The sequence below is a fragment of the Aspergillus sclerotioniger genome (genome assembly GCF_003184525.1).
Source record: "Aspergillus sclerotioniger CBS 115572 chromosome Unknown BO94scaffold_11, whole genome shotgun sequence".
NCBI classification, from domain to species: Eukaryota; Fungi; Ascomycota; class Eurotiomycetes; order Eurotiales; family Aspergillaceae; genus Aspergillus; species Aspergillus sclerotioniger.
The window spans coordinates 408491-432922 of record NW_020291001.1 but is presented as its reverse complement, the minus strand read 5'-3'; the positions used below and the strand labels follow the sequence as shown (position 1 = coordinate 432922).

Genomic DNA, 24432 nt, shown 5'->3' with positions numbered 1-24432 from the left:
CTTGGGATGCCATATTCACTCGCGAACGGCATGTTTAGCACTTGATGCCGATATCATTAATGCTACTAGAGCATATCTACTACTAGTAATGAACAACTGGCCCGGAACCATCATTCTCCCTACTCTTCTTCATCTTCACAACCTCGCCTCAACACCAGCAGTATCATTCCTCGCAAACAAATCCACAAACTCACAAACCCTCAGCCCATCCACCTCCACCAACCTCAACACCCTCTCAATCTCCTCCTCCCCAAACATCAACCCCATATTCCTCACAAACTTCCTCCTCACCTCCCCCTTGGTCCTGGAATTCCTCGCATGGCCCACCGGAAACTCCACCAGCACCTCCTCCAACACCCTCCCCCCTTCAACCTCACCACCACCCCAGCCCCAATACTCCTCTTCCCGGGATCCAGATAATCCCTCGTCAACCTCTCATCCACCGTCACCACAATCCTGCTCCTCAACTCCTCCACCACCGGATCCTCCCCCACCCCGCCTCATCCCAATAATCCTCCACCACCAACTCCCCCCCTTCACCAACGCCACCGACACCACAAACTCCAAACAATGATCCCGTTCCGCAGGCCCCTCTCCCCTCCCTCTCCCCCTCCCAGGTCGCGAGATAATATGCTCCGCCGCCCAAGTCGTTCGAATCTCCACCCTATCCACATCCTCAATCCCAACCCCCATGCTCTTCATCCGTCCCGCTTGAACAACCGCCCCCTCAACAGCCGCAATCCCATGTCCTTCAACAGGCATTAGCTTATACATCACCCGCTTCACGGTCTCGCTTCCCATCTTACCCCCTCCAGCACCACCACTATCATCCTCCGGAAACCGAAACCCCAAAGGAAACCTCCCCTCCCAAAACCCCCCGGCCTCGCACTAAGCGCCCCCGGAACACCCCTCATCGCCTCCCCAGCCTTATCCCCCAGTAAACACAACTGCACGGCCCGACTGCTCGCGTCCCCAGCGGCCCAGCCCTTCCGGGGCACAGTGGTTTCCTTCCCCCGATACAGTCGGGAGGGGTGTCCGTCCATCCAGACGTGCGAGAGAAGCGCTTGTGTGGTTTCGGGAGTGTGGCCTAGGAGATATGAGACGATGGCTGTGGAGGATAGTTTGACGAGGATCACGTGGTCGATGTTGTGGGTGTTGAAGGCGTTGTGGAGTTGGTAGTGGCCTTGGATTTCGTAGGATTTGATGAGGGAGGTTAGGAGGGTGTGGAGCGTTATTGTTGGTCTTGTATCGCTTCGACTGAGGTAATCGGTTATGGATAATAGGGCGGGGATGGTATCTATTTCATTTCATTCCATTTCAGTTTCGATTCTTAGTTCGTATAGTAGTTAGTGGGTATGGATGGGGGATATACCAGAAGGATGTCCCCACTCCCTCCCCCCCAAAGCATCATTATGATCCAAGTACCTAATCAACACGCCTAGATCGAACGCTCCTTTGACCGGGTCAACTTGGTATGCTGTTCCTGGGACTTTGAAGCCGTTGGGGACGGTTGTTCCGGGGATGAAGGGGCCGAGGAGTTGGCGGGCGGAGTGGCTCTTGGAGACTGTTTCAATGGCGCAGCCGAGGGCGTCGAGGAGGGCGATGCGCGCGGCGGTGTAGGCTTCTGGGTCGGTGATGGGGTGGTTGTGGATGTAGTTGGTTATGTCGCGGATGGGTTGGTCGTAGGGGTGGGATGTCATGGTTGGTTGTTCTTTTATGTTGGTAATCTCTAGGGTAATAGGGGGTTTAGGGGTGGTATGGGTGTGAGGTATTAAGTCTGGTTGTGTAGAGTAGGGGATGTGGTTCTATTTATTCAATTAAGCAACGTCGTACATGTCCAACGTGTCATAAATCGCTGATCTAAATACCAAGCATAACTATACATCACGATATGTCAAACAATGTCAGTATACAATCCAAAAGATATATACCAAAAGATTTGATCTAGAACCCCCCCGCCCCCCTAACCCTCTGCACAGCACCAACTGCTCCCTTCGCCCAACTAAAGTGTCCCGGGTTCATTCCAATCGAACCCACCGGAATCTCATTAGTATTAGGATCATGCCAGCAGCCGTCTTCGGGACTAACACCACCATAAAACGCCGTGTTCTGGTTGCGGTCGATGGCGTGGCGCCAAGCACGACAGATTAGTGGTGAGTCTAGAAGCAGGTTGACTTCTTGGCTGTGGTAGAAGGATTGGGTGTCGAGGTTTCCGTTTCCTGTACATAGATTTATCTCGTTAGTTGACCTCACTTGGATTAATTCGCAGTTGAATCCGGGGGAGGTACCTTGAATAGCAACCCTCTCATCAACTATCATCAATTTGATATGACAACTTCTCCGTTTAAACTTATTGTGAATAGGTCTGGTCTGATCCTTGGCCACATAATTAAAGATCCGGAGACGAAAGCGCTGATCATCAGTATCTAGCGCCTTGTACATCCTGTGGGCGATCATCTCGTTCGTGCCGTTCTGAAAGGGAAGTAATTCGCCGGCGTCGTTGTAGCCCAGACACAAGTAGCATGTGACAGTGACGTCGCGGGTCTTGATGGCTTCGATAAGGGCCTCAATGACGGGCTCGGCGTTCATGTTGGGGGTTTGGATGAAAATGGATTCTTGGGCGTTTTTGATGGCAGAGAGGAAACTGCTGTTTTGGGGGGTGTGAACGCTGCTATGGTTGGGGGCTGGAGGAGGTTAGTAAGAGTGACATGGGATGGGGATGGGGATTATGGACGTACCACCCCAAGGCTCGCGGTTGATGACGGCCATTGGGAAGGGATTGTGGGGTTGGAGAACGAGGTAGGGTTCCATGATCGGGTCTTGGTCGCTCTCCGGGGCATCGGCGGTCATGTCGGTCTGGATGGTGGTGTCTAGGCAGGTTGGTTAGTTGTTTCTGAACCATTGGGCTGTGGAGATGGACATACTGAGACGACGGGTTACGGCTTGGGTCATGGTTTCGCCGTCTCGTGGCAGAAGCAGCCCATTCATTCGCTGGGCCTCGCGACGGATGTCCGGGTCATAGTGGTGGTCGTCGACGGTGAGTTCAGGAAGAGGCCCCGGATCAGGAGCGTCATAGTCGGGCTGTTGGGTAGAGTGACAAGGAATTGGGGCGCCGGTGGCCGGGGAGGCCAGCATGGGCAGCGGAGGCTCGAGAGGTCTTCCCCACGAGATCAGGGCAGTGTCGTAAAGCCCGTCGACAATCGGCCCCTCCACCTGGATCATCATCTCCAGATTGTCGTTGTCCTGCACGTTGCTGCTCTGCAGCAGCCCGATCCGCCGATCGATCACCATGAATTTGGCATGAAATGTTCCGAAGATCGGCCGATGGTAATTCACCACCTGCAGATCGATGTTGGGGATCTCCTCAGCCGGTGGCAGCTGGACCTTCTCGCTGGTGTACTTCTTCTCGGGCACAGGTAGGTGGTTCTCGAACAGCTGGTGAGGGTCGCCGCGATCATAGACCATCTTGACAATCACCTTGGTGCCACGCTCGCCTGCCCGTCGGGACAGCTCGCGGAAGGCGTTCGTCACCAGTGTTGAGGCATCCGAGTGGATCCAGAAATTGGTCGCCAGAAACACCTCCTGCTCTGCCCGCACGATACAATTCGCCATGTGTCGGCACAGATCCGGCAAAGGCGCAATGATGGTCAACGGCACCACGCCATGGCTGCCCATCAACGGAGGCGAGACCACGCCGGCCATCGGGTTCTTGTCCAAAGAACACAAAGCATCGTGGTATATCTTGACTTCAGTCAGAACTCTCCCCTGCAAATTCTCGCCCGATTGGTGGTGATGGAAGTTTGGCTAACCTTCAGGAACAGTTCGCTAGGTTCGGAGTTGCCCCAATTCCCACATTCCAGCACCTTCTTCAATTCGTTCTTGGCATCGTCGGCCGACTCCTTCGAGTCATGGCTGTGCAGTTTCGATTTGCGATCGTGGTAAAGACGCTCAAACACCTTCGGGCCAGATTGCGACGGGTCATTCAGCAGCTCGGAGCTGACAGTCTTGTCGTCATGACAGAGCTCGTAGACGGTGTCGGAGAGCATGGTGACGCGGACACGATTGGCACTCTTGGGCTGACGAACAAACCAAAACACAATCGAGGCCAAGCAAAGGGAGCAGACGGCGCCCGAGAGTTTAAAAAGGGGCATCCAAGTGGATTCGCTGGCGGGACTCCAGGGCCGAAGCGGCGCCGCCATGATGGCTGCCTACTACGATTGATGACGTATCGGACGGCAGCATTCAATCAATCGCCCATTTGCGTTGGAGAAACCGACGACGGGATGAGCATGGATTCCGCCATGCTATGTGGGCAATATTGTCTTTTATTCGCGAAGAGGACTGACGAAAGCGAGGGTTGGCGAGCACGACGTCATCGGGGCTGCGGTTGAACGTGGCCACTCCAGTCCACCGCGAATCCACCCAGGAATCGGGCGAGTGGATGGATCCACCGACTACAAACTTGGCTTTTTTGATAAGCAGCACCCTGCCAGTGGTGATGGTGAATAGGGCTGATATGGCGGCGATGCTCCCAACACCGTAATTCAGCTGCTGATCGATTGTCGGTGAATTGTCTGGACGGGTCTGCATGCAAATGCCGATTATCCCCGCAGCAACTGTCATACTCGAGTGCGGACTATTGCATCGCGCATACATAGTTCGTCGTATTCAAACTCCAACTCCATTGATGCTGCTTACCTCAGTGGCCGAGGGGCTGAACCTTCACCCCAAACACCAATCGGCCGTCTACTTAACCTCGGTGTTAAGCCCTTCCCCTGCGCTTCTCCTCACCAGGCTCGGACTTGACCCCGATGTCTGCACTTTAAGTACCTGGCCCTTATCAATCTGCGATCCCTTCTTCCCCACACTTTTCTCGTTCCTCTCAATCCAGTCTTCTCTACATTACCATTGCGAACCGGACTGCGACGATGTGAGTTGCTCTACCCACCAATCGGCCTGGTGCATGTTCAATTCCCCATGTCTGACTGACAACATCCAATCCAGGGTCTACACTGCGTCATTCGCCTTTTTCGAGGCCCTATGGGAGGTGAGATGGAAGAGGATGATCCTTCTCGCTCACAGCTGACCCGGTAGGCCGGGGTCACCCATGTCTTTGTCAACCTGGGGTCCGACCACCCCTCCATCCTCGAGGCTATAGTCAAGGGCCAGAAGGAAAAGCCCAATGAGTTCCCCAAGATTGTGACCTGCCCCAACGAGGTGAGCTAATTGACTCCGGATTTTGTCGCGCCCAGACGGACACTAACCCCGTATTGCCAACCTTGGCAGATGGTGGCGCTGTCCATGGCCGATGGGTATGCCCGCTTGACCGGCCAGCCTCAATGTGTCATCGTCCATGTTGATGTTGGCACTCAGGGTCTCGGCGCCGCCATTCACAACGCCTCCTGTGGCCGCGCTCCCGTCTTGATCTTCGCCGGCCTCTCCCCTTACACCATCGAGGGGGAGATGCGCGGTTCCCGGACCGAGTACATCCATTGGATCCAGGATGTCCCCGACCAGAAGCAGATCGTCTCGCAATACTGCCGCTATGCAGCGGAGATCCGATCGGGGAAGAACATCAAGCAGATGGTCAACCGTGCCCTCCAGTTCGCGACCAGCGATCCCAAGGGGCCGGTCTACCTCGCCGGTGCTCGAGAGGTCATGGAGGAAGAAATTATCCCCTACAGCCTCAACCAGAGTAACTGGGTGACTGTCTCCCCGTCTGCCCTACCATCAGAGGGCGTCGAGTTGATCGCGTCCGAACTCGCAGCCGCCAAACAGCCATTGGTCATCGTCGGCTACTCCGGTCGAGAAGCCCGGGGTGTCACGGAACTGGTTACCCTAGCAAACACCTTCAAGGGCATCCGTGTCCTCGACACCGGCGGCTGTGATCTGTGCTTCCCTGGCGATCACCCCGCATATCTGGGAATGCGTTTCGGCGTTCACGACGCCATCAAAACCGCCGACTTCATCCTCGTCGCCGACTGCGACGTCCCTTGGATCCCGACCCTCTGCAAGCCATCCGATTCAGCCCGGATCATCCACATCGACGTCGACCCGCTCAAGCAGCAAATCCCCGTCTCCTATATACCCACCATTGCAACCTTCCGCGCCGAGTCCGCAACCGCCTTCAAACAGCTCAACGAATACATCTCCTCCAATGCCTCCATCCAACAAACCATCAACTCCAACGAGAATTTCGCTCGCGGCCAGCGTCGCGAAGCGGAATTCCAAAAGACCCGCCAATCCATCCGCACCCTCGCCCTCCCACCCCCGGGCGGAGCCACCGCCCCCCTCAACGCATCCTACCTGCTCGGCCAAATCCGCCAGACCTGCCCCTCTGACACCATCTGGGCCATCGAATCCGTCACCCTCACCGGCACCGTCGCCGACCAAATCGCCCCCACGACCCCCAAATCCTGGATCAACTGCGGCGGCGGCGGTCTAGGTTGGTCCGGCGGCGGTGCCCTCGGCATCAAACTCGCCACCGACGTCCAGCACGGCGGGCCCAACAAAGGCAAATTTGTCTGTCAGATCGTCGGCGACGGCACTTACCTCTTCTCCGTCCCGGGATCCGTCTACTGGGTCGCCCGCCGCTACAACATCCCCATCCTCACCATCGTCCTCAACAACAAAGGCTGGAACGCCCCACGACGAAGCATGCTCCTCGTCCACCCCAACGGCGACGGCTCCCGCGCTACCAACGAAGACCTAAACATTTCCTTCGCCCCAACCCCAGATTACCCCGGGATCGCAAAAGCCGCATCCGGCGGCACTTTCTGGGGCGCTCAAGCCTCCACCGTCGCCGAGCTCCAGAAACTCCTACCCGAGGCCATCAAAAGCGTACAGAATGGCACTACTGCTGTCCTGGAAGCCCAGCTCGATGGTACGGAGGGGAAGTATGTCGCGAAGTCGCTCCTCTGACCCCTTGTCCCCCACCGGACTTATATGCTATCTATCCCATCCCATCTATCTTATCTCATTCAAATGACGCCATGTACGAGGCCAAGATCTACCGACAACGAACTTGATGCTATATGACACAACCCGTCTGTCTAAACACGGGATAAATCTATCAGTTAGAAGTACCTTTACGATCCATCGCCTTTGCAATGTAAGTCAGTAATGTAAGCTATGCACTGGAATGTATACATGTCAGCGGTAAACACACACACACACACACACACACAGGCACAGAGAGACAGATCTGCTTGGTTGATTGATGAGTTGATCAAATTAGTAGTCCCTTGTACATTTCCTATGTAGAGGTTCGGGTAGATGTCGTTCACTATTCAGTTGTGTGCGGTTATGCCTGTATGACATTCGCAGTGGCATATCTTCAGCTCAAGTGCCATCTATGGATGAATAGAAGGGGCTAATGGAGTTGTGAAGGCCTTTTACAAGCTAGGCGACTCCTACAGCCAGCAGCAGCATCCAGGATGGACGGTTAGATTGACCTAACTAGTGGGCTTCGACCAAGAACAGCGAGCCATCAAATCAAGACTAAGCAAACTAGTCAAGTGCGTACATCCCGGAATGCTTTTTTGTTCAGTTTTCACCCACAGTAAATCAAAACAAACGCCCAAGACTGCAAATTACTCCATACTACACGCACCGCGGAATCGAGGAGGAGGCTTCATGGCTGCAATCAAACAGGCGCATCGCAGTCCTTGAACTTGCTGAGCTTGAACAACCTTCTCGCGTTGTCCCGGCCAACTCGAAGGTATCCATCCCGTCCACCCAGCGCCTCCTTGATCTGCTCCTCGTCATCATCATACCAGCTGCAGCCGTGCTCCATGCGTTCGTAGGGGAAATCAACGCTGAAGATCAGTCGCTCATCGCCCAGGTATTCGTACAAGTACCGCAAGTTCTGAGTGCAGAAGTGCCCACTGGTTGTGATGTAAATGTTGCGCTGGAAGTAATAGAGCGGTTCCCGCTCGCAAATGGTGTCACCGTTCTTCTGTGCCAGAGGCCTCTCCACACCATTCACCCAGTGGTTCATCCGCCAGAAATCAAACGGAATACGCTCGCCCATGTGTCCAACAACAACCTTCAGGTTGGGGAACCGATCAAACACTCCGTTGGTGATCAGGCCCATCAGATGCAGTGCAACGCCGTTGCAGTAGCTCTGTGGCGGGCCCACGAGATACTTCCGATCCGCGTAGTTCTGCTTGTAGTTGATGGTATCCCGCAAAGGTGCAGCAGGATGCAGATAGACCGGCACGTCGAGTTCCACAGCCACTCTCCAGAACTCGTCATAGTCAGACCCATCGTAGAAGAGGGGCTGGTCAGCGTCGCCCTTTCCGGTATGTTGGACATCATTCAGCAAGGCCCCGTGAAAACCTAGCTCCTTCACGCAGCGGCGAAGCTCTTGTCCTGCCTGACGGGGATCATGCATCGACAGCGCCGCAAACGCTCCCAGGCGGTCGCGGTGTCCCTTGATCTGGTCATGGATGTAGTTGTTTACCTTCTCGGCCCTCTTCTCGGCCTCGGACTGGTCCGTAATGCCCTGGATACCCGGGACGGTCAGGGAGAGGATGGTGTATCCGATGCCGTTCTTCTCGGATAGCTCCAGGCGTTCATCCGTGATCGACACGATTTGTCGCTTGTAACGCTCGACATCATTTGGGGCAATGTAGAGGGCGGCCTGGGCCTCGATCTCGCCGGTCGCGTCCTTCAGCTCAAAGGCTTCCTCGATGGCAACTTTTCCACGCATAGTGAATTGGTTCGATTGGACGATTGGTAGACAAAAGATTGCAAAAAGAAGTAAAGTTTCAAGGAGAGAGTAGATGCTCGTTACTCGAGATGATTCCCAGACTGAGTGCCGGAAGGGAATTATATAGCTTCGTCGCGGTTCCAGACCATGGTAAACCCTGCATGATGTTGCATGTTACTAGAATCATCTGCCGCGGAATTCCCCACTCGAATGTTGGGGTATAGATGGTCGGTAGCCAGCTACAAGAGTGTGGTAGAGAGGGGTATTGATTCCAGATCTCAAGTTTGACTTTCGGGTACGTGTTCCAGGGTCTCATCTGCCTTCATTTGTGAGTGGAGGTGGCATTGCCTACATCATGAAGAGCTGAATTTTATGTACGAGAAATGCAAGGCGGGGCTTCTATGGATCATGGTTGTTTCATCTGAGGTCCCTCGTGGGTATACGGTTGATCTAGACTGGGGGAGTCGCAACTGCGGTCTTGCACGGATAGACTCGGGGAAAGGCAACGGCTTGTGACAATCCCGTTTGGTGGATGGCCTCAGGAGAGGGGTCGACAGCAAGATAGCTGGGAATGATCTCAGTGTGAGAGAGGTGGTGCATCTTCTGGCCTGGGATGATCGCTGGCACTGCGTCCACTTGAACGTTCTCCCCGAAGCAGATCGGAGCAGAGCATGAGGAGATGACTAGAGTGGCATGACTTTAGCGTACGTCACATCGATGATGTGGGTGAGGTCTGGCATTGTCTGCGCATGCTCTCCTTCCAAGTTAAGATGAATGGTGCTCCGATGCTCTAATGGCTGGCCTGGATGCTTCTGATAGAGGGGACAACAGGCCACCCCCGCCAGCGATGATGGCAGGCGGTTTTCGGCCTTCTAGATCCGTAACGTTAGCAATACTTCATTTTGTTGAGGAAATGGAGCCTCAGACCATGGGGGATGTGTTGAGGTCGAGAACTGTGCTGCAGAGGAGAAGTCCAGCTTCAATGTAGGAGCCCTGTAAGAAGAGAGAGACCGAAAGAGAGAGAGAGGACTGCCCCAGTCTATCTGGGCCTTAGTAAGCCGAGACAGGACGTGCCTTCCCCATCTTCTCTCCTTCCTGCAAAAACCTATATCGATACGCGTGTATGCCGGAAATATAACTGAAGACTACTACTACCTAGTACAATATCATCTTGTGGAGAATATCTTCATCTCTCTGACCAGGATGTCCATTGGCTACGTACTCCTTAGCCGGTGCCATTCTATAGATAGGCATCTCGGTAAACCCGGATCTCGATATTACCACGTGGGTCCTCCAAAGACTGACAGACATGTCAGTTTATCTATCTAGATACTAGTCCAAAGGATTCTTGTCTAGCCCAGATTGACCCGTCGCGTGTCTACTCGGTGGTGATAGATCGTCTAAAAAAAGGCGATTCTTATCTCGATAAGCAGCTCCGATCCCGGCGATAGCCTTATCTAGGCGCGGGGTTGTCACCCGGGCCGTATTGACCGAACCGTGCTGGTCCTTGCCTCCCTCGAGGCGTCTCACATTCTCGTCAGGTCGCCTTGGCCCTGCAGGCAATGATGATCATCTGCCCATTGGATTGAATCATGGAGCTCCCCTGCTACTGTGTACCACCTTTCGGAGACCGACCAATGATGCTGCGATCGAGTGCAGCTCTTACGAGGGTGCGGAGCAGGGGGCCCTACCATACATGACATGTATTGGAAATACCAATCACGTTATCGCTGTCCGCCGCGCCCTGTGACTGACAGCGTCACATCGCGCGCGGTATCTCACGGGCAATTAGATAACGAAAACGCGGTGAAGCTCCCCGAATGGATCGGATCGTTGAGGAGGTTCCAATCAGCTATGGTGTGCTTCGCATGCGTCGTGGACTCATGGCTGCCGACCTGAATCCTTTGCTCAGCGACCCAATGGTTCCTCGGCGGAACCGGTCCGCCCATTTAAGCGGAGAAAAAAGCGGACGCCGTCTGTGACTCGATTCTCCCTTTCCCTTTCGCTATCGGTCGTTCACTCTCGTCTATATACTTGCCTGTGCGCCGATTGTGTGAATCCTGAATACTACCATACCTCCCCTGCAACGTTCCATCAAACCCCTGATCCAAGAATGAGTCCTCCCGCCGCCGTGGACAATGACTCCAACAACGTGGGCTCGGTTGCCGCTTCCGGCCCATTGACGGTCGATGCCATCCCTGCTCTCAGAGCCAAGGGCGCAAAGATTCCCACCGGTGTTGCACCTGCCACGAGCAGTGACATCTTTAAGAGCCCGGTAGGTTCTCCCTGTCGAAGATCATACAGTTCCACTGTGCCCAGAGCTAATCTGTAATTTCTTGTCCTAGCACTGCTACACGAAGCCTCAGTCGAAACGCTGGGACCGTAAGTCGTCCGATCACTCCCGCCCCCGTCAGCTGTTAATACGCCGCAAGATATCTTCTCCGTCGAGTCGAAGTCCCGGAAGGTTTGTCCGTTCATACACCATGGCTTAGGTGGACCTGGAAACTAAACTCTTCACTTAGAGTTCCACTTTGAAGGGGGCTGCCCGGTACCTGAAGAACCCCGGCTTGATCTCGCTGGGTGGAGGTCTCCCCTCGCCGGAATATTTCCCCATCGAGCAACTCTCCGTCAAGGTCCCGAATGCGCCCGAATTCGCCCCGGAGGGAACCGTTCTGGATGCGAACAAGGGTGACGTCCGGGATGGAAAGAGCCTTTTTGGTTAGTTGCGCCCTCTCTCTGGCCAATCAGTTGGATTCATCGAGTAACCATTTGGTCAGACCTGGAGGTTGCTCTCAATTATGGACAGGCATCGGGAACTCCGCAGTTGCTTAGGTTCGTGACGGAGCATACTGAGGTAGGTGAAGCATGGGGAACTATTCCCGGTGTGTTAGGCTAATAGCTGTCAGCTCATCCACAACCCTCCCTATGCCGATTGGCAATGCTGTTTGACCGCGGGTAGCACGTACGCGTGGGACACGATACTCCGCATGCTCTGCAACCGCGGTGACTACATTATGATGGAGGAGTACACTTTCTCGAGTGCCCAAGAGACTGCGCTTCCCCTCGGAATTAAGGTGGCGGCCATCAAGATGGACGAGGAGGGTCTTCTGCCCGAGTCTCTTGATGAGGTGTTGAGCAACTGGGATGAGGCTGCCCGGGGTGGCCGGAAGCCTTTTGTGCTGTACACGATCCCGACTGGCCAGAATCCCACCGGTGCTACACAGTCAGTGGAGAGACGTAAGGCTGTGTACAAGGTCGCTCAGAAGCATGATGTGTACATCGTGGAGGATGAGCCGTACTACTTCTTGCAGATGCAGCCCTATGCCGGCGCGGATAGCGAGCCCGTCCCGCCGCCGGCCACCCACGACGACTTTATTAAGTCACTCGTGCCGTCTTACCTGAGCCTGGACGTGGACGGACGTGTTCTTCGCGTGGAGTCATTCTCGAAGGTTCTTTCTCCTGGATCAAGAACGGGCTGGATTGTTGCTTCCGAGCAGGTGGTGGAACGCTTCATCCGGAACTGCGAGGCCTCCGCCCAGAACCCGTCCGGTATCTCGCAGCTCGTTTTCTACAAGCTCCTTGATGAGCACTGGGGCCATTCCGGATACCTTGACTGGCTGATCAACCTGCGTATGCAGTACACCGGCCGCAGAGATTCGATGATGCATGCATGTGAAAAGCACCTCCCTCAGGAGATTGCGCAGTGGATTCCTCCGGCCGCAGGCATGTTTGTAAGTACACGGTCACCCTGGATTATTGATCTGATGGTAGGCTAACACACTTCAGCACTGGATCGAAGTTGACTGGAAGAAGCACCCTGGCCTTTCTTCCGGCAAGACTCGTGAATCCATCGAAGAAGAAGTCTTCCTTGCTGCCGTCGACAATGGTGTCCTTGTTTCTCGGGGCAGCTGGTTCAAGGCTGATGGCGTCCACGAAGAGAAGATGTTCTTCCGCGCTACATTTGCCTCTGCCAGCTCGGAAGGCATTACTGAAGCCATTCGGCGGTTTGGCGATTCCCTGAAGGTCCAATTCGGTCTGTAGTAACAGCCGCGTAAATGTAAATATGGAAAGTTGATATTGCATTTAGTCTAGCGTGACAATACATATAGCATATTGAATGATCTCGTGCTGCTTGTTGCACTTCAAACAAACATTATGTTGAAATATCCTTGGAGTTGCTTCTCTTAATGCCTGTCTGGTTTGTCTGTGCATTGAAATGCTGTTGTTGTGCAGGTTGGTGTAGGATGTCGGAAGCTGGAAAACAATAATCCGCGGCTGATCCACTGTGACACTATCCGATTGATTGATCTGGAACTCTAATCGAACGTTTACTCAACCCTGACCATTCTCTATTGTTAATCAGTTATAGAATGTTGATATAATGAGGACGGCGATAATGGTTTCTGTTGTTTGACCTCGATTTTGCAGCCTTGATACCCCTAGATTTCCTTCTCTTCTATTATTCTTTCCCCTTCCCCCTGCATTTGAACTTCGGTTACCCCTTGTCTTTCGGTCAACCAGCTGGCTTGGTTGAGGAAATTGCTAGGAACCGCTGTAGGTGAGTCAGTCTTCAATTTTGCAGGATAAACAACAGGCCCTAGGTCTGGTGTTCTGGTGGCTCAGGTGCTGTTTGCCCATGCACTGAGTTGCGTGGTTTTGTGAATCCTGTCACGTGATGGGTACAAAGTGGATAATATCCAGCATGCCCAAGACCCAGCTGAGTGATAGGGTTCATCTTCTTTTGTGTTTTTGAAGTTGTTGACTATCCCTTATAGAATGTCATGTTATGTTTAATAAATGTGTAGCCATTGCAGTGCTAACATGTATCTAGATTGGTGTATCGCCTAAGATTTCATCTGTTTGGCATCAAGCATTGGTTCATACCCAAAGACGCGTGAATCCAAGTGTGTAGCAGGGTTCCAACACCTGCCTATCTATATTGCTGTATAGGACAGCTATCAGCTCAAAATATAGCCCTGGCCTTCGTGCTTTTCTCTGGATCATATTCACCGGAATCAGTCGCCCGGCACCTCCTAGAACTAATTTCTAGCTCGCGCTAAACTAGCGCACTTAATTAGCGCTTCTCACCGCCTTATATTCACAGCATCGAACTTGGATGCAATACAACAGTGAGGTGAGTTCACATCTGATTTTGTTGCTTGTTTTGCGATTTGAAGAGGCAGGACTATGGGAAACTGGGGAATATATACTAAACATGGATAGCACTCGGGTTGGGTGCATTGAATCTGTGAAAACAGGCTGTAGTGAACCGGGTGCCTTCGATTTCGTGAAGTAGAGACAGGAAGAACAACGAGTCTTCCCTTGTGGGCACACAGTCTGTTACAAATAAAGTAAATTCAACATAGATGTAAGTGACTGTGTTCTGTGTTTACTTGCCTTGCCCCTCTTCTTCTCTCCTCCTTCCTCTGTCGGCTTGTCTCGCTGTCTCCTATGGCATCTCCCGTCTCCAACGTCGCCTTGATACTCTGCTATCACCCATTTGATTAGTCTTGATTGTCTTGCTGTGGATTCTCTTGAGTGATCGTTGACGATGGCTGATTCAAGCTCTCCTGAGCGTTGGGGGATTTGCGAGGAGTTCGCTTTCATCCAGAGCCGTTGGATATACATGCTGACCTTGATGCAGTGCCCAGAATTATCGGAAGGAACAGCAAAGGAACGACCCTGACAGCGTAGAAAGGGCTTGCGAGTTAAATAGAGAGCAAGACTGCAAGGACCCTGATCAGGACACTGGTAAGCTTTCGCAAGTGGAATTTGAATGCAAGACTAACTGTGTCCAGGTAGCGACGACAGCGACAGCATCTTCCAAGACCCGCTTCTAGGGTGTGTCTCCAGCTCGTGAGAGAATTAAGCCTAAGCTTACTGAAGCAGGGCTAGCACTGGGTTCGGAAAACGCCGATCCAACAATCGGGACGAGGAAATCCGAAGGCACTTAAAGCAGAAGTTTGACATTGACTTGTCATTGGCGATCCAGTGTCCTCTGCCTGCCTCCCAACCACCCACTCCGGACGACACTGCCCGCCGATATTTTGGCTTTCTCGTCCACAGGCACAGCCGTAGTGACGAGCCCGAGAAGCGGTCAGGGCGCAAGCAGTCGCTGAGCAAAAGGACCGAAAGAAAGCATCACCACAAGAGCTCGTCCGGAAAAGACGAACCTCTAGCTGAAGCACGTGGCGCGGAAACTAGCGACGGCGAGAGTCCCTCGGCCAGAGGAGACTTGCGCTCTCAAACCTATCCGTTTGGCCGCCAGGCGCGTCGTCGACGTTCTCTCCGCAGCAAAGGCTCCGCCGACTCGGCGCTTGCGGCGCTTCAAAATCTCTTTCGGCACGGGAGCTGGCGAGAAGACAAGCCGGCCCGAGTGTGCCTTGCGGATCCCTATCTGGACCACGTCCCTCCCCTTTCCATTGCTCCCCTATCGACCCATTTTCCCGACCCCCCAGCGAATTCCCCAGAGAGGTCCCACCAGCAGGGTGTTAGTGTCGTGAGTGGATCTCAGGAGGCCGGCCGGACTCCTTCACCTCTACTCCCTCCGTCCATTGCCCTCCCCACATCCTCCAATCTCCCTGCAGGCTTTCCTCTCACCCCCCGATCAGTTCTGTCCTCTACCCCCGATATCTCTTGGGAATTCAATCTCCCTTGCCCACCTTCCACCCCCCAGCCAGATTCCGATCGTCCGACTGATTTCCACGATCCTTTACACCCTCATCATCCCCCGCCCATCATGGATTCCTCGCGTGCCTCGCGGTTCCTGGACCCCGCGGTGGCTGCCATCACCAAGCACAAGGCGGAGGCCATCAAGCTAGCTCGTGAACAAGGTGCTGCGGTCCAAGAGATGTGCCGCAGAGCCAAAACTGAGACCCCGCCTTATGAATTCGAAGAGTTGATTGGTAAGGGCTCATACGGACGCGTGTACAAGGGCCACCAGCTCCCTTCTCGCAAGGTTGTCGCCATCAAGGTCATGGACATTGACTCCATGGACTACAAGTCCGTCCGTGATTTCAAGGATGAATCGATCAAGGACTTTATCCATGAGACCAAGGTCATGAAACAGGTGAAGGATGCGGGTGCGAAGAACATCAACGAATTGATCGAGGCGCATTCCATTCACTCACAGCTGTGGTTGGTTTCCGAGTACTGCCCCGGGGGTAGTGTTAGGACTTTGGTATGCCCTTTATCATTGAGATACTACAGTGTATCTTCCCCACGTGGTTCTTGGTCTAATATCCACTTAGATGCGGGCAACCGGCGACCGACTCGAAGAAAAGTTCATCATCCCGGTTGCACGAGAGCTTGCTGCTGGCTTGCGTGCCATTCATGATGCGGGCATCATCCACAGAGACATCAAGGGTATGCACCCGTCCATAGCGCTTGGATCTTACTGACTGTTGTAGCTGCCAACATTTTGATCCACGAGGAAGGAAGACTGCAGATCTGTGATTTCGGTGTGGCCGGAGTACTCCAGTCACAGATGGACAAACGTTCTACTTGGATCGGCACACCACATTGGATGCCACCAGAGATGTTCTCGACTCGCGGTGAAGCCCACAAGTATGGTAGCGAGGTAAGCGATTGCCTCCACGAACATACTCCAATGCTAACTACGATAGATTGATGTCTGGGCCTACGGATGCACACTGTTTGAATTTGCCACTGGAAATCCTCCCAATTCCAACCTACGCGAGCGCATGCAGATTGGCAGGCAGTTGACCCGCAACACCCCCAAGTTGGACAATTCCAAATATAGCGACGGCCTCAAGAGCATCGTCTCGTTTGCCTTGGAATCGAACCCCATCTCCCGGCCCGCGATGGCAGATGTCCTGGCGCACCCGTACATCGCTGATACCGCGGAAGCCTATCCCACTTCATCCCTCAGCGAGCTCGTTCGCATGTACTATCAGTGGTCCCAACGAGGTGGCCAGCGTATCTCTTTGTTTCATCCTGGAGGTGCTGTTGCCGCGGAGCTTCCCGAAGATGAGGGCGGCTACGAAGAGGACTGGAACTTTAGCACGACCGATGGCTTCGAGCGTCGATTCTCTGTCATCGATCTCGACCAGCTGGCTGCCTCTCTGGCGGAGATGGAAGACCAAATCAGTCCCACCACCACCACGAGCTCGGAGAACGACCTCCCGGAAGAGCCATCTGAGGAGGTAATGACGGTCGAAGATCAAGCGAACTTTGACGAGCGTGTCCGCCGGGGTGCTGCGGCGATGGAAGGCTTGTTCAATGAAGACATGCCGAGCTACAAGTACGAGACCAAAAATGATTTCGTCCCCATCGAGCCCAAGGCCCCCGTGTCCGACCTCCCACTTCGCACTGATACCGATCGATCCTCGGTGACGTCCACTTTCATTGACATCGACATTGGCTCGTTCGACTCGTCACACTATGCTGCTGGAGCCACCTCGGCCCAGCCATTCCAACTTGCCGATGCCGATACCATTCGGGCGAACCGGACCAGTGGGCGTCAGCACCGTAACTCGGCTGAAAGTCGTTCGCGCTCGTCCAGCAGCGGGGTGAGCAGCAACAGAGATGAGGAGGATATGACCTACCAGCCAGCGTCTGGGCCACGGCCTCCCACGATGGACTGGAAGTTCCCAGTCTTTATGCAACCGCCCGAGGAGGAGGCCGAGGCAGCCAGCGAACCAGCGAGCGAGCCAGTCGCGGAGCCAGTGGTCGAGCCGGAGACAAAGCCGGAGACAAAGCCAGCGGAGCCAGACACGTCGGACAAGCGTGCCACCATGGAGTGGACCTTCCCTGTTATGACCGCCCCGGCCGACGACGGGCCTGCAAACGATAGCCTTGCAGACGCAGGTCGATACGATACTCTGAAGGCGCCTATTATTGAGATTCCGCCGCCGTCTGCGACTATCCGACGCTCGAGCATTGGCGAACCCGGGGACTCCCGCCCGTCGACGTCGCGCTCCGGCGAGTCCAATGCGTCGGTGAGCTCGGAGATGGACTACGATCCCTTTCGCTTCGATCGTCCTTCGACTCCGCCAGCCAATTCGGGCCCGGGTCCCAGCCAGCCGGAATATCCCGGGTTAATGCATTCGCTCCAATACAGTAACTACGGCCAAACTCACATCATGGACGGACCGGGGCCTGATGAGGAAGAGGAACCTGAGTGGAAGCCCTCCGAGGATGACGACCCCTCCTTGTCCGAACCGTTTCCGACAGCGATCCCGACCAAGGGCCTGGACCTGAGTCTCCCTTTTGTTCCGTCGGCAAGTTCCTCCGTGTCGGATTCGCTGCCTACTGCTCGGACCACCTTTCCTGCGCTGACGACTGATGACGGCGAGCCGATTTTGTTCCCGGATTTGACCCTGCCCCAACTCGACATCTTCATGTCTGGAGCGGGCGACCATGCAATCTCGAGCGAGCTGGACCGGTTGTTGGAGAGTTTTATTGATTCGTTGAATGCTACTGGCCGGGCCTTGTCGCGAGTGAGTCTTGAAGAGACGAAGACCGAGGCCAAGCCGGATGCTGAATAGGATTCGTTCGATGATGGGTGGGGTTAGATGGAAAAGCAAATAGACATGTCGGTGGGTGTTTTATGATTTATGATTGTGACAAGGCTATTTTGCTGTCATTTGAGAGCTGTTCGACGCATATCTCATGTTGTCTGAGATGATGTGGTCTGATAGGCCCCATCCAGACGTGGCTTTAAGCTTGTGGATAATGGAATATGCTAGCTAATGGTGCAGTCCACGTAGGTCCTTCTTCGTATGTACATCTAGATGTCCATATCCTTTCCAGTTGTTTTCACGGCAGACAGGTCTACACCAATCCATTCACCGCAACAATTGAAAGACACCGACGCATACAAAATTCACCTCTTACAAACCACTCTAGAATATCCAACACCATACCAAATAATTTCTATGAAAGATACCCCCCAGACAAACGTGTCTCCACACGCATCACATCAAGACGTGACACGCGTCGTGGGTCCATCTCATCCCTATTCTTCTATACCAGTCCTCCTCTATACCAATCCTCCTCGACTCCCCTCTACAATCTCCGCACCTCACAAGTCCACATCTCAATCCCATCCTCAATCCCAATCCTACATCCAATATGCCTCATACCACCAATCCTACCATCAAATCGAATCCCAATCCCACCTTCACCCCAACCTCAACCTCAACCACATCCACCCCCAACTCCAAGCTCCAAAACTGGCCCCTCACCCTCCGCGATATCAAGCACCTCTATACCTCCCACCACTACCGACAATGCATTGCTCTAGCGGAGGATTTGTTACCGTTAACTGAAGAACCGGTAACCCGCTCTCCTATACCTCGGTCCTTTATACCCGTCCAGATATCATTAACTATACGATAGATCCACAAAACCTACCTCACCTTCTACACAGCCATATCCTACGAAGGTATGGGACTCGCAGCACACAATTACTCGAAGAATAAGTTGCCTTTGTTGCAGGCTGCTGTGGAGTGGTTTGTTGTTTGTGGGGGGTGGGTTGGTGATGCCTCTGTCCCTTCTACTGCCTCTGTTGAAGAAGAGGGGGGTGCGGTTGAGAGGTAGCGTGATAGGCACAGATACAGTGATACGGATAGTGAGTATGGGTATGAGGATGAGGATAAAGGTAGCGACGACACCCTGGAGAGAAGTATCGCCCAATTGATTCAGGGTATTGATTTACTTGGAGGAGATCCGTTCGAAGATGATCCGTTTATTGATCGAGAGGATGCGGATCCGAATCAGAATGAGGATGAAGAAAAGTATGAGTGGCTACTCACCCAGGACTCGGATGCAGAATCGAGCTCCCACAGCGATAGCTTCCAGGATAGTCCCAGCCTCGGTGATAGCGACACCGACAGCGACACCGACACTCCCAACAACAGCTTCACCACCACGAACGGCCCAAACGAACTCTTCCACCTACCCCACGAGCAAGGCCTAATCCCCTCTCCACTCAAAGTCCGCAAAGCATCCGGTGAATCCTTTGAAGCAAAAATCCTCCGCCTGTCGGGATTGAATCTGGATTCTGAACTCAACCTCGACCAGCAACCTTTCCCTCAATATAAGAAACATCCAACTGAAGGTAGCTCTGGTTTCGTACCGCCATTGCCAGTAAGAGTTATTCCTACTTCCACTACTAATCCTTATTCTGACTCTGGGATTTCTTCTTCTGGGAGTCTCCATCAGAAACATAACCACCACCACCCCCAAACCCAACCCAACACCACCGACCCAAAACAAAAAGAAGCCTTGAACTTCCTCCACGCGCAGATAAAATCCAGCATCACCACCCTCCATACCCACATCAATGAAATCACCGCCCTCCAGGAGGCACGGCGCATGTCGCGGGGTTTGCGTCGCTCGGGGTCATTTTGGAGTTTTAGTCCGGTGAAGTCTTCATCCTCTCCGCCATCTTCTTCATCTATGCAGGATATTGGAGAAAGTATTGCTGGGGGATCAGGACGCGCATTGTCGTTGATGAAAGAGACTAAAGTGCAACGGATTGAGAGGTTGAGAGGGGAAGGGTGGAGGACTGCGGGCATTCGGTCCCCGCGGTTGGGGTGGAAGGGGGAAGAGTATTATCGGGGGTTTTGTGAGGGGGTGTTGGATGAGTTGTATTTGGGGTTGAGGTCTTCTGGATAAGAGTTGGGGTCATTACTAAAATGGGGGGATTGGATCTGTCTGTTGTGGTTGGATGTGTGGATTGGTTGGTGTGTTGGTTGTTATGAACAAGGTTATGGTCATGGTTATGGTTGGTGATGATATGAATGAGTGGCAATGATGGGCCTTTGGCATGTACTGAGAATATTGATGCAGAGTACCGGACGTGCCAAGCCACGCAGCCACGCTGTGCATCCTTGGTTTGCTTGGTGGTTGAAATCCGTCCGAGCATCGGGCGCTATCTACTCGGATGAAGGATCCTGTCAACCTTGTTTGCAGATCAAGGCATACTGTAATCTGTATGCCTGACGCACAAACTCAATTGGCATGGCACACAACACTGTCTTTTACGGGTTTCCTGATCGCGTTCAGGCATGTGTGGGGTAAATAAGATACAGGAATGTAAAAGTAAGCTGATGTATTATCGGCTAAGATTCTAGTAGAATCAGTAGAGTAACGCTATGAGCAAGATGTAAGCACATGTACATGTCTGTCCCTAGCATAATCCGGTAGAATAAGACGTGTAGGAGAAGTGCAAAAAACAAACTAAGCGTAGTGTGTATAACTGCCACGAGGCTATAACCTGCATCAGCCGCAGTGGAGAACAGGAAACAGCCGACAAGCTAGACGGTGGGATTCCCCGAGCAGGCTAGCTGACAGACGCTGGCAGCTCAGCCCGATCCAATTATGAGCAGGTTCAGCAGGGGTCGACATGGTCAAGCATCCGATGAGATTTTAGCTTGCATCTCCGCCCAGGGGGGTGAGAGTCACGCCCGTTGCCATAACCCCTTTTTTCGGGTGTCTCAATTTTGGCTGACCATGTGCAAAACACAAGAGACTGGATACGGATACGGATTAGGTATAATGTTTCACTTGATCTTGTGTCAATATCCCCGGTGGCTGGTGTCAATTCCGATTGCCGACAGGGAGCAGAAAATCGATCAATCGAATTAGCTCAGGGACTGACTGACTCGGGGAAGGAAAGGTGGGTGCCTGGCTGTCCAGGCGCCAGCATTGGCCCGTCGCAGATTTCGGGACGGTTTCACACTAAACCCCCATCTCCAAATGAGGGTGGGAACTTCTGCCATTTGTGCCTCATGGTCTCACTGTCTGTCGGAGACGGTCTGACAAGTACTTACTTTATAGTATGACTGGAGACTGATGTGATCTATGGATCACATTTCCATGGCTTTTCAAGGAATAGGCTGTGGTGAATCACACTGCATGATGCATGGCAACAAAGACGTCGCTCACCCATGGGAAGGGAAGGCAGCCTGGCGAGGCCATCCATCCATCCACCAGCATCAGCCTTGCGTGTCGCTATAGCCAAAAGGCCCCGCCGGCCCCTCCGCGCAACCCCCCCCCGTGGCTGTGCTGGGCAGCCATGGGCCGAACTCTATCGGCGGGCCAGACTGCACCTTTTCTCGCGTCCTCCCCTCCTTTCCAGTTTTAATCGCTCGGCTCGCAATTCCTCTCCTCCTGACTCTCGGCCAGCGGTCTTTCTTCTGCGATATCTCTGTCGCTCTCGCTCTCTCTCTCTCCCCGGTCTCCTTCCGACCGACGCTGCATTGCATTGCTTTGCCTCGCACGTGCAGCAACCAGCAGGAGATAAGCCCCGACCAGGTACGCTTCAGCCGACTGCTGGTGTTTACTTATTTTTACCCCTATCGATTGATTACCCACAATCCGCTTCCTCCACACGGACGCCGCTTTTGCTCGTGTACGGAAGTTAAAACATATACTCACCCCCTCTTCTTCCTCCCAGATCCTGTCCTCGACGAATCTCTCCGACGCGACCTTTGCGGCCTTACTTGAACCGCCCCGCTATCTCCCTCACGTGCGGGGTTCCCATCAGCTTCGCGCTCGCCGGCTCAGAGCCCACCGCACACTACCTACCGATTATCCCCTAGGGCCCTCACTAAGGTCCTTCCCCAGACACCATGAGTTGTAGGTCTTTGGCTTCTTTCTTCCCTCTTCCGCCGTCAATTCCACGGGTGCATCCCACCATGGCCTACTTTCCTGTCATCGTAGCTTGTCATTGACAGCCACCTTCTCTGCTATTGTTGTGTCCGCACTGGTAGCCTTGGTCTCCAAGAGTCATGTCGATGCCATTATTTGCCATGATCTCCTGGAACCATTGTATCCACGCCGGAGGCATCCTTGTTCTGTTCTGTCTTTTGGGTTCGATCTCCCGACATGATCACCACTGTTTCTTTATCGCACTTGTTTCCTGAGCCGCATTCAATTCGTTCCATGTTGCTCTGCTAACCAATGGGTGTTACGCAGTTCATACCATGCTCAACAAGCTGTCGGGACAGCCAGAGAGCTACGAGAAAAAGTACGGCAAGAATCTTGTCGCATCTCTTCGTCTCTGGACATATAATAACCGTTGCACCATACAGGTCTCACTACAAATTTGGAAGAACACTCGGAGCTGGCACATACGGTATCGTCCGTGAAGCCGATAGCAGCAAAGGAAAGGTCGCCATCAAGATCATCTTGAAAAAAAATGTCCGGGGCAACGAGCAGATGGTCTACGATGAACTAGAGATGCTGCAGGCTCTCGACCATCCCAACATTGTCCACTTCGTCGACTGGTTTGAATCGAAGGTGGGTTCGTGAAGCCGCTTCGGATCTCCTTGTCTAACCGATGACAGGACAAATTCTACATTGTCACTCAGCTGGCCACTGGTGGTGAGCTGTTCGACCGGATTTGCGAGTACGGCAAGTTCACGGAGAAGGATGCCTCTCAGACTATCCGACAGGTGCTTGGTGCTGTCAACTACCTGCATGAGCGCCATATTGTTCATCGGGGTATGCCCATCTTCCGAGTTCCAGGCTGGCGTGGACGCTGACATTCAATCTGATCAGACTTGAAACCCGAGAACCTTCTCTATCTCACTCCCCTGCCCGATTCTCCCTTAGTTCTCGCCGACTTCGGTATCGCCAAGATGCTGGACAATCCGAGCGAGGTTCTGACCAGCATGGCGGGCTCGTTCGGCTACGCCGCCCCCGAGGTCATGCTCAAGCAAGGTCACGGCAAGGCTGTCGACATGTGGTCTCTCGGTGTCATCACCTATACCCTTCTTTGTGGATACTCCCCCTTCCGGTCCGAAAACCTGTCCGACCTGATTGAAGAGTGCCGAACCGGAAAAATCATCTTCCACGAGCGCTACTGGCGCGATGTCTCGAAGGATGCCAAGGACTTCATCCTCACGCTGCTGCAGCCGGATCCTGCTAAGCGTGTCACGTCCGAGGAGGCCTTGAAGCACACCTGGTTGACGGGTGAGTCGGCCAGCGACCGCGACTTGCTGCCCGAGATCCGCGCCTACCTTGCTCGCTCTCGTCTCCGCCGCGGAATCGAAATCATCAAACTGGCCAACCGCATTGAGGCGCTCAAAATGCAGGAAGATGACGAAGACATTCCCAGCCCTGTGGAGATGGCAGCATCGGAGGATGCTTCTGGCTCGACGCCTTTCCCGCAACTCTCGCCCAATGGCAAGTCGGCATCTGTGCCTGTCGACGGTGAGACTGCGGGTAAGAAGAAGCGCAGTCTCAGCAAAATCGCCCGCGGAGCGATCTTCCGGGAGGTTGTGCTCGCCAAGGTTCGCGAGGTGAAGGAAAACGAGGAGCGGGAGAAGGTCGAGCGCGAAGCTCGTGAGCGGACACATTCATGAGGGCTGGCCGGACAGCGTTGATAGAGTTTGATTTGTGTGCACCGGTAATTCTTGTTGGGTCTAGGACCATCACTGAACTGTTCTTCTGTGAATAACTTTCGATGATTCCCCGTTCATATACTTGTTTGTTGGTTGTCAACAAGGTCTGGACTTTTTGGAGGCTTTAACTTAGGGAGATAATATTTCTTTTCATTGTGATCTGAATGAACTTGCTGCATACTGCACGAGATCTGTCCTGGTTCTACTATGTACTCAGTAGTAAATAAATGTAGATGACCGAATCAGATGGCCGGGCATCACGTGGGGGTCCCCAGCGTGATCGGCCCGGGCCAATCAGGTGACAGGGGGCGGAGCGTCAGCCACCGCCAGCAGATGATCGCC

The 24432-nt window shown here is 53.6% G+C and overlaps 10 protein-coding genes across 10 annotated transcripts; 7 read left to right on the top strand and 3 right to left on the bottom strand.

The window, feature by feature from the left end:
- Positions 1-88: 88 nt before the first annotated feature.
- On the top strand, positions 89-574 carry BO94DRAFT_584745 (uncharacterized protein; the record flags this gene model as incomplete). Its single annotated transcript, XM_025615650.1, has 1 exon — positions 89-574. The coding sequence occupies one exon, from the start codon at positions 89-91 to the stop codon at positions 572-574; it is 486 nt and encodes a 161-aa protein (XP_025468399.1).
- A 124-nt stretch (positions 575-698) lies between these two features.
- Positions 699-1700, bottom strand: BO94DRAFT_584744 (putative 2-methylcitrate dehydratase (PrpD); the record flags this gene model as incomplete). Its single annotated transcript, XM_025615649.1, has 3 exons — positions 699-749; positions 807-1297; positions 1373-1700. The coding sequence occupies 3 exons, from the start codon at positions 1698-1700 to the stop codon at positions 699-701; spliced, it is 870 nt and encodes a 289-aa protein (XP_025468398.1).
- Positions 1701-1806: 106 nt separating this feature from the next.
- BO94DRAFT_534263 (IQ calmodulin-binding motif protein) lies at positions 1807-4351 on the bottom strand. The gene is made up of 5 exons (XM_025611500.1): positions 3810-4351; positions 2925-3741; positions 2739-2870; positions 2289-2684; positions 1807-2219 (listed from the first exon to the last, which is right to left on the bottom strand). The coding sequence occupies exons 1-5, from the start codon at positions 4197-4199 to the stop codon at positions 1945-1947; spliced, it is 2010 nt and encodes a 669-aa protein (XP_025468397.1). The 5' UTR covers positions 4200-4351; the 3' UTR covers positions 1807-1944.
- A 139-nt stretch (positions 4352-4490) lies between these two features.
- Positions 4491-5186, top strand: BO94DRAFT_37821 (uncharacterized protein). Its single transcript, XM_025607239.1, has one exon. The coding sequence runs from the start codon at positions 4589-4591 to the stop codon at positions 5084-5086; it is 498 nt and encodes a 165-aa protein (XP_025468396.1). The 5' UTR covers positions 4491-4588; the 3' UTR covers positions 5087-5186.
- Positions 4817-7213, top strand: BO94DRAFT_534262 (putative thiamine pyrophosphate enzyme). Its single transcript, XM_025611499.1, has 3 exons — positions 4817-4930; positions 5005-5217; positions 5287-7213. The coding sequence occupies exon 3, from the start codon at positions 5287-5289 to the stop codon at positions 6919-6921; it is 1635 nt and encodes a 544-aa protein (XP_025468395.1). The 5' UTR covers positions 4817-4930; positions 5005-5217; the 3' UTR covers positions 6922-7213.
- Positions 7214-7443: 230 nt separating this feature from the next.
- BO94DRAFT_37807 (amidohydrolase family protein) lies at positions 7444-9109 on the bottom strand. Its single transcript, XM_025607238.1, has one exon. It carries the CDS (start codon positions 8711-8713, stop codon positions 7646-7648), a length of 1068 nt encoding a protein of 355 aa, XP_025468394.1. The 5' UTR covers positions 8714-9109; the 3' UTR covers positions 7444-7645.
- A 1717-nt stretch (positions 9110-10826) lies between these two features.
- On the top strand, positions 10827-12754 carry BO94DRAFT_584739 (aminotransferase-like domain-containing protein; the record flags this gene model as incomplete). Its single annotated transcript, XM_025615648.1, has 7 exons — positions 10827-10988; positions 11059-11095; positions 11146-11177; positions 11236-11431; positions 11491-11567; positions 11620-12444; positions 12500-12754. The coding sequence occupies 7 exons, from the start codon at positions 10827-10829 to the stop codon at positions 12752-12754; spliced, it is 1584 nt and encodes a 527-aa protein (XP_025468393.1).
- A 2698-nt stretch (positions 12755-15452) lies between these two features.
- Positions 15453-18222, top strand: BO94DRAFT_464018 (putative serine/threonine protein kinase; the record flags this gene model as incomplete). Its single annotated transcript, XM_025608047.1, has 5 exons — positions 15453-15893; positions 15964-16078; positions 16123-16292; positions 16339-17388; positions 17422-18222. 5 exons carry the CDS (start codon positions 15453-15455, stop codon positions 18220-18222), a joined length of 2577 nt encoding a protein of 858 aa, XP_025468392.1.
- Positions 18223-18808: 586 nt separating this feature from the next.
- On the top strand, positions 18809-20356 carry BO94DRAFT_545472 (uncharacterized protein; the record flags this gene model as incomplete). The annotated part of the gene is made up of 3 exons (XM_025613240.1): positions 18809-19012; positions 19076-19272; positions 19297-20356. The coding sequence occupies 3 exons, from the start codon at positions 18809-18811 to the stop codon at positions 20354-20356; spliced, it is 1461 nt and encodes a 486-aa protein (XP_025468391.1).
- Positions 20357-21857: 1501 nt separating this feature from the next.
- Positions 21858-24278, top strand: BO94DRAFT_534255 (serine/threonine-protein kinase). The gene is made up of 6 exons (XM_025611498.1): positions 21858-21997; positions 22140-22321; positions 22661-22712; positions 22777-22984; positions 23032-23188; positions 23246-24278. Exons 2-6 carry the CDS (start codon positions 22315-22317, stop codon positions 24049-24051), a joined length of 1230 nt encoding a protein of 409 aa, XP_025468390.1. The 5' UTR covers positions 21858-21997; positions 22140-22314; the 3' UTR covers positions 24052-24278.
- The last annotated feature ends 154 nt before the right edge of the window (positions 24279-24432 follow it).

Bases quoted from the DNA above. Each gene is read 5' to 3' on its own strand.
- BO94DRAFT_37821 (XM_025607239.1), top strand. From the start codon at position 4,589: ATGCAAATGCCGATTATCCCCGCAGCAACTGTCATACTCGAGTGCGGA.
- BO94DRAFT_534255 (XM_025611498.1), top strand. The intron at 22,713-22,776 runs GTACGGCAAGAA...TGCACCATACAG, and splicing joins CCAGAGAGCTACGAGAAAAA to GTCTCACTACAAATTTGGAA. The intron at 23,189-23,245 runs GTATGCCCATCT...CAATCTGATCAG, and splicing joins GCGCCATATTGTTCATCGGG to ACTTGAAACCCGAGAACCTT.
- BO94DRAFT_37807 (XM_025607238.1), bottom strand. From the start codon at position 8,713: ATGCGTGGAAAAGTTGCCATCGAGGAAGCCTTTGAGCTGAAGGACGCG.
- BO94DRAFT_534262 (XM_025611499.1), top strand. From the start codon at position 5,287: ATGGTGGCGCTGTCCATGGCCGATGGGTATGCCCGCTTGACCGGCCAG.
- BO94DRAFT_534263 (XM_025611500.1), bottom strand. From the start codon at position 4,199: ATGGCGGCGCCGCTTCGGCCCTGGAGTCCCGCCAGCGAATCCACTTGG. The intron at 3,742-3,809 runs GTTAGCCAAACT...ACTGAAGTCAAG, and splicing joins CTAGCGAACTGTTCCTGAAG to ATATACCACGATGCTTTGTG. The intron at 2,871-2,924 runs GTATGTCCATCT...CAACCTGCCTAG, and splicing joins AGCCGTAACCCGTCGTCTCA to ACACCACCATCCAGACCGAC.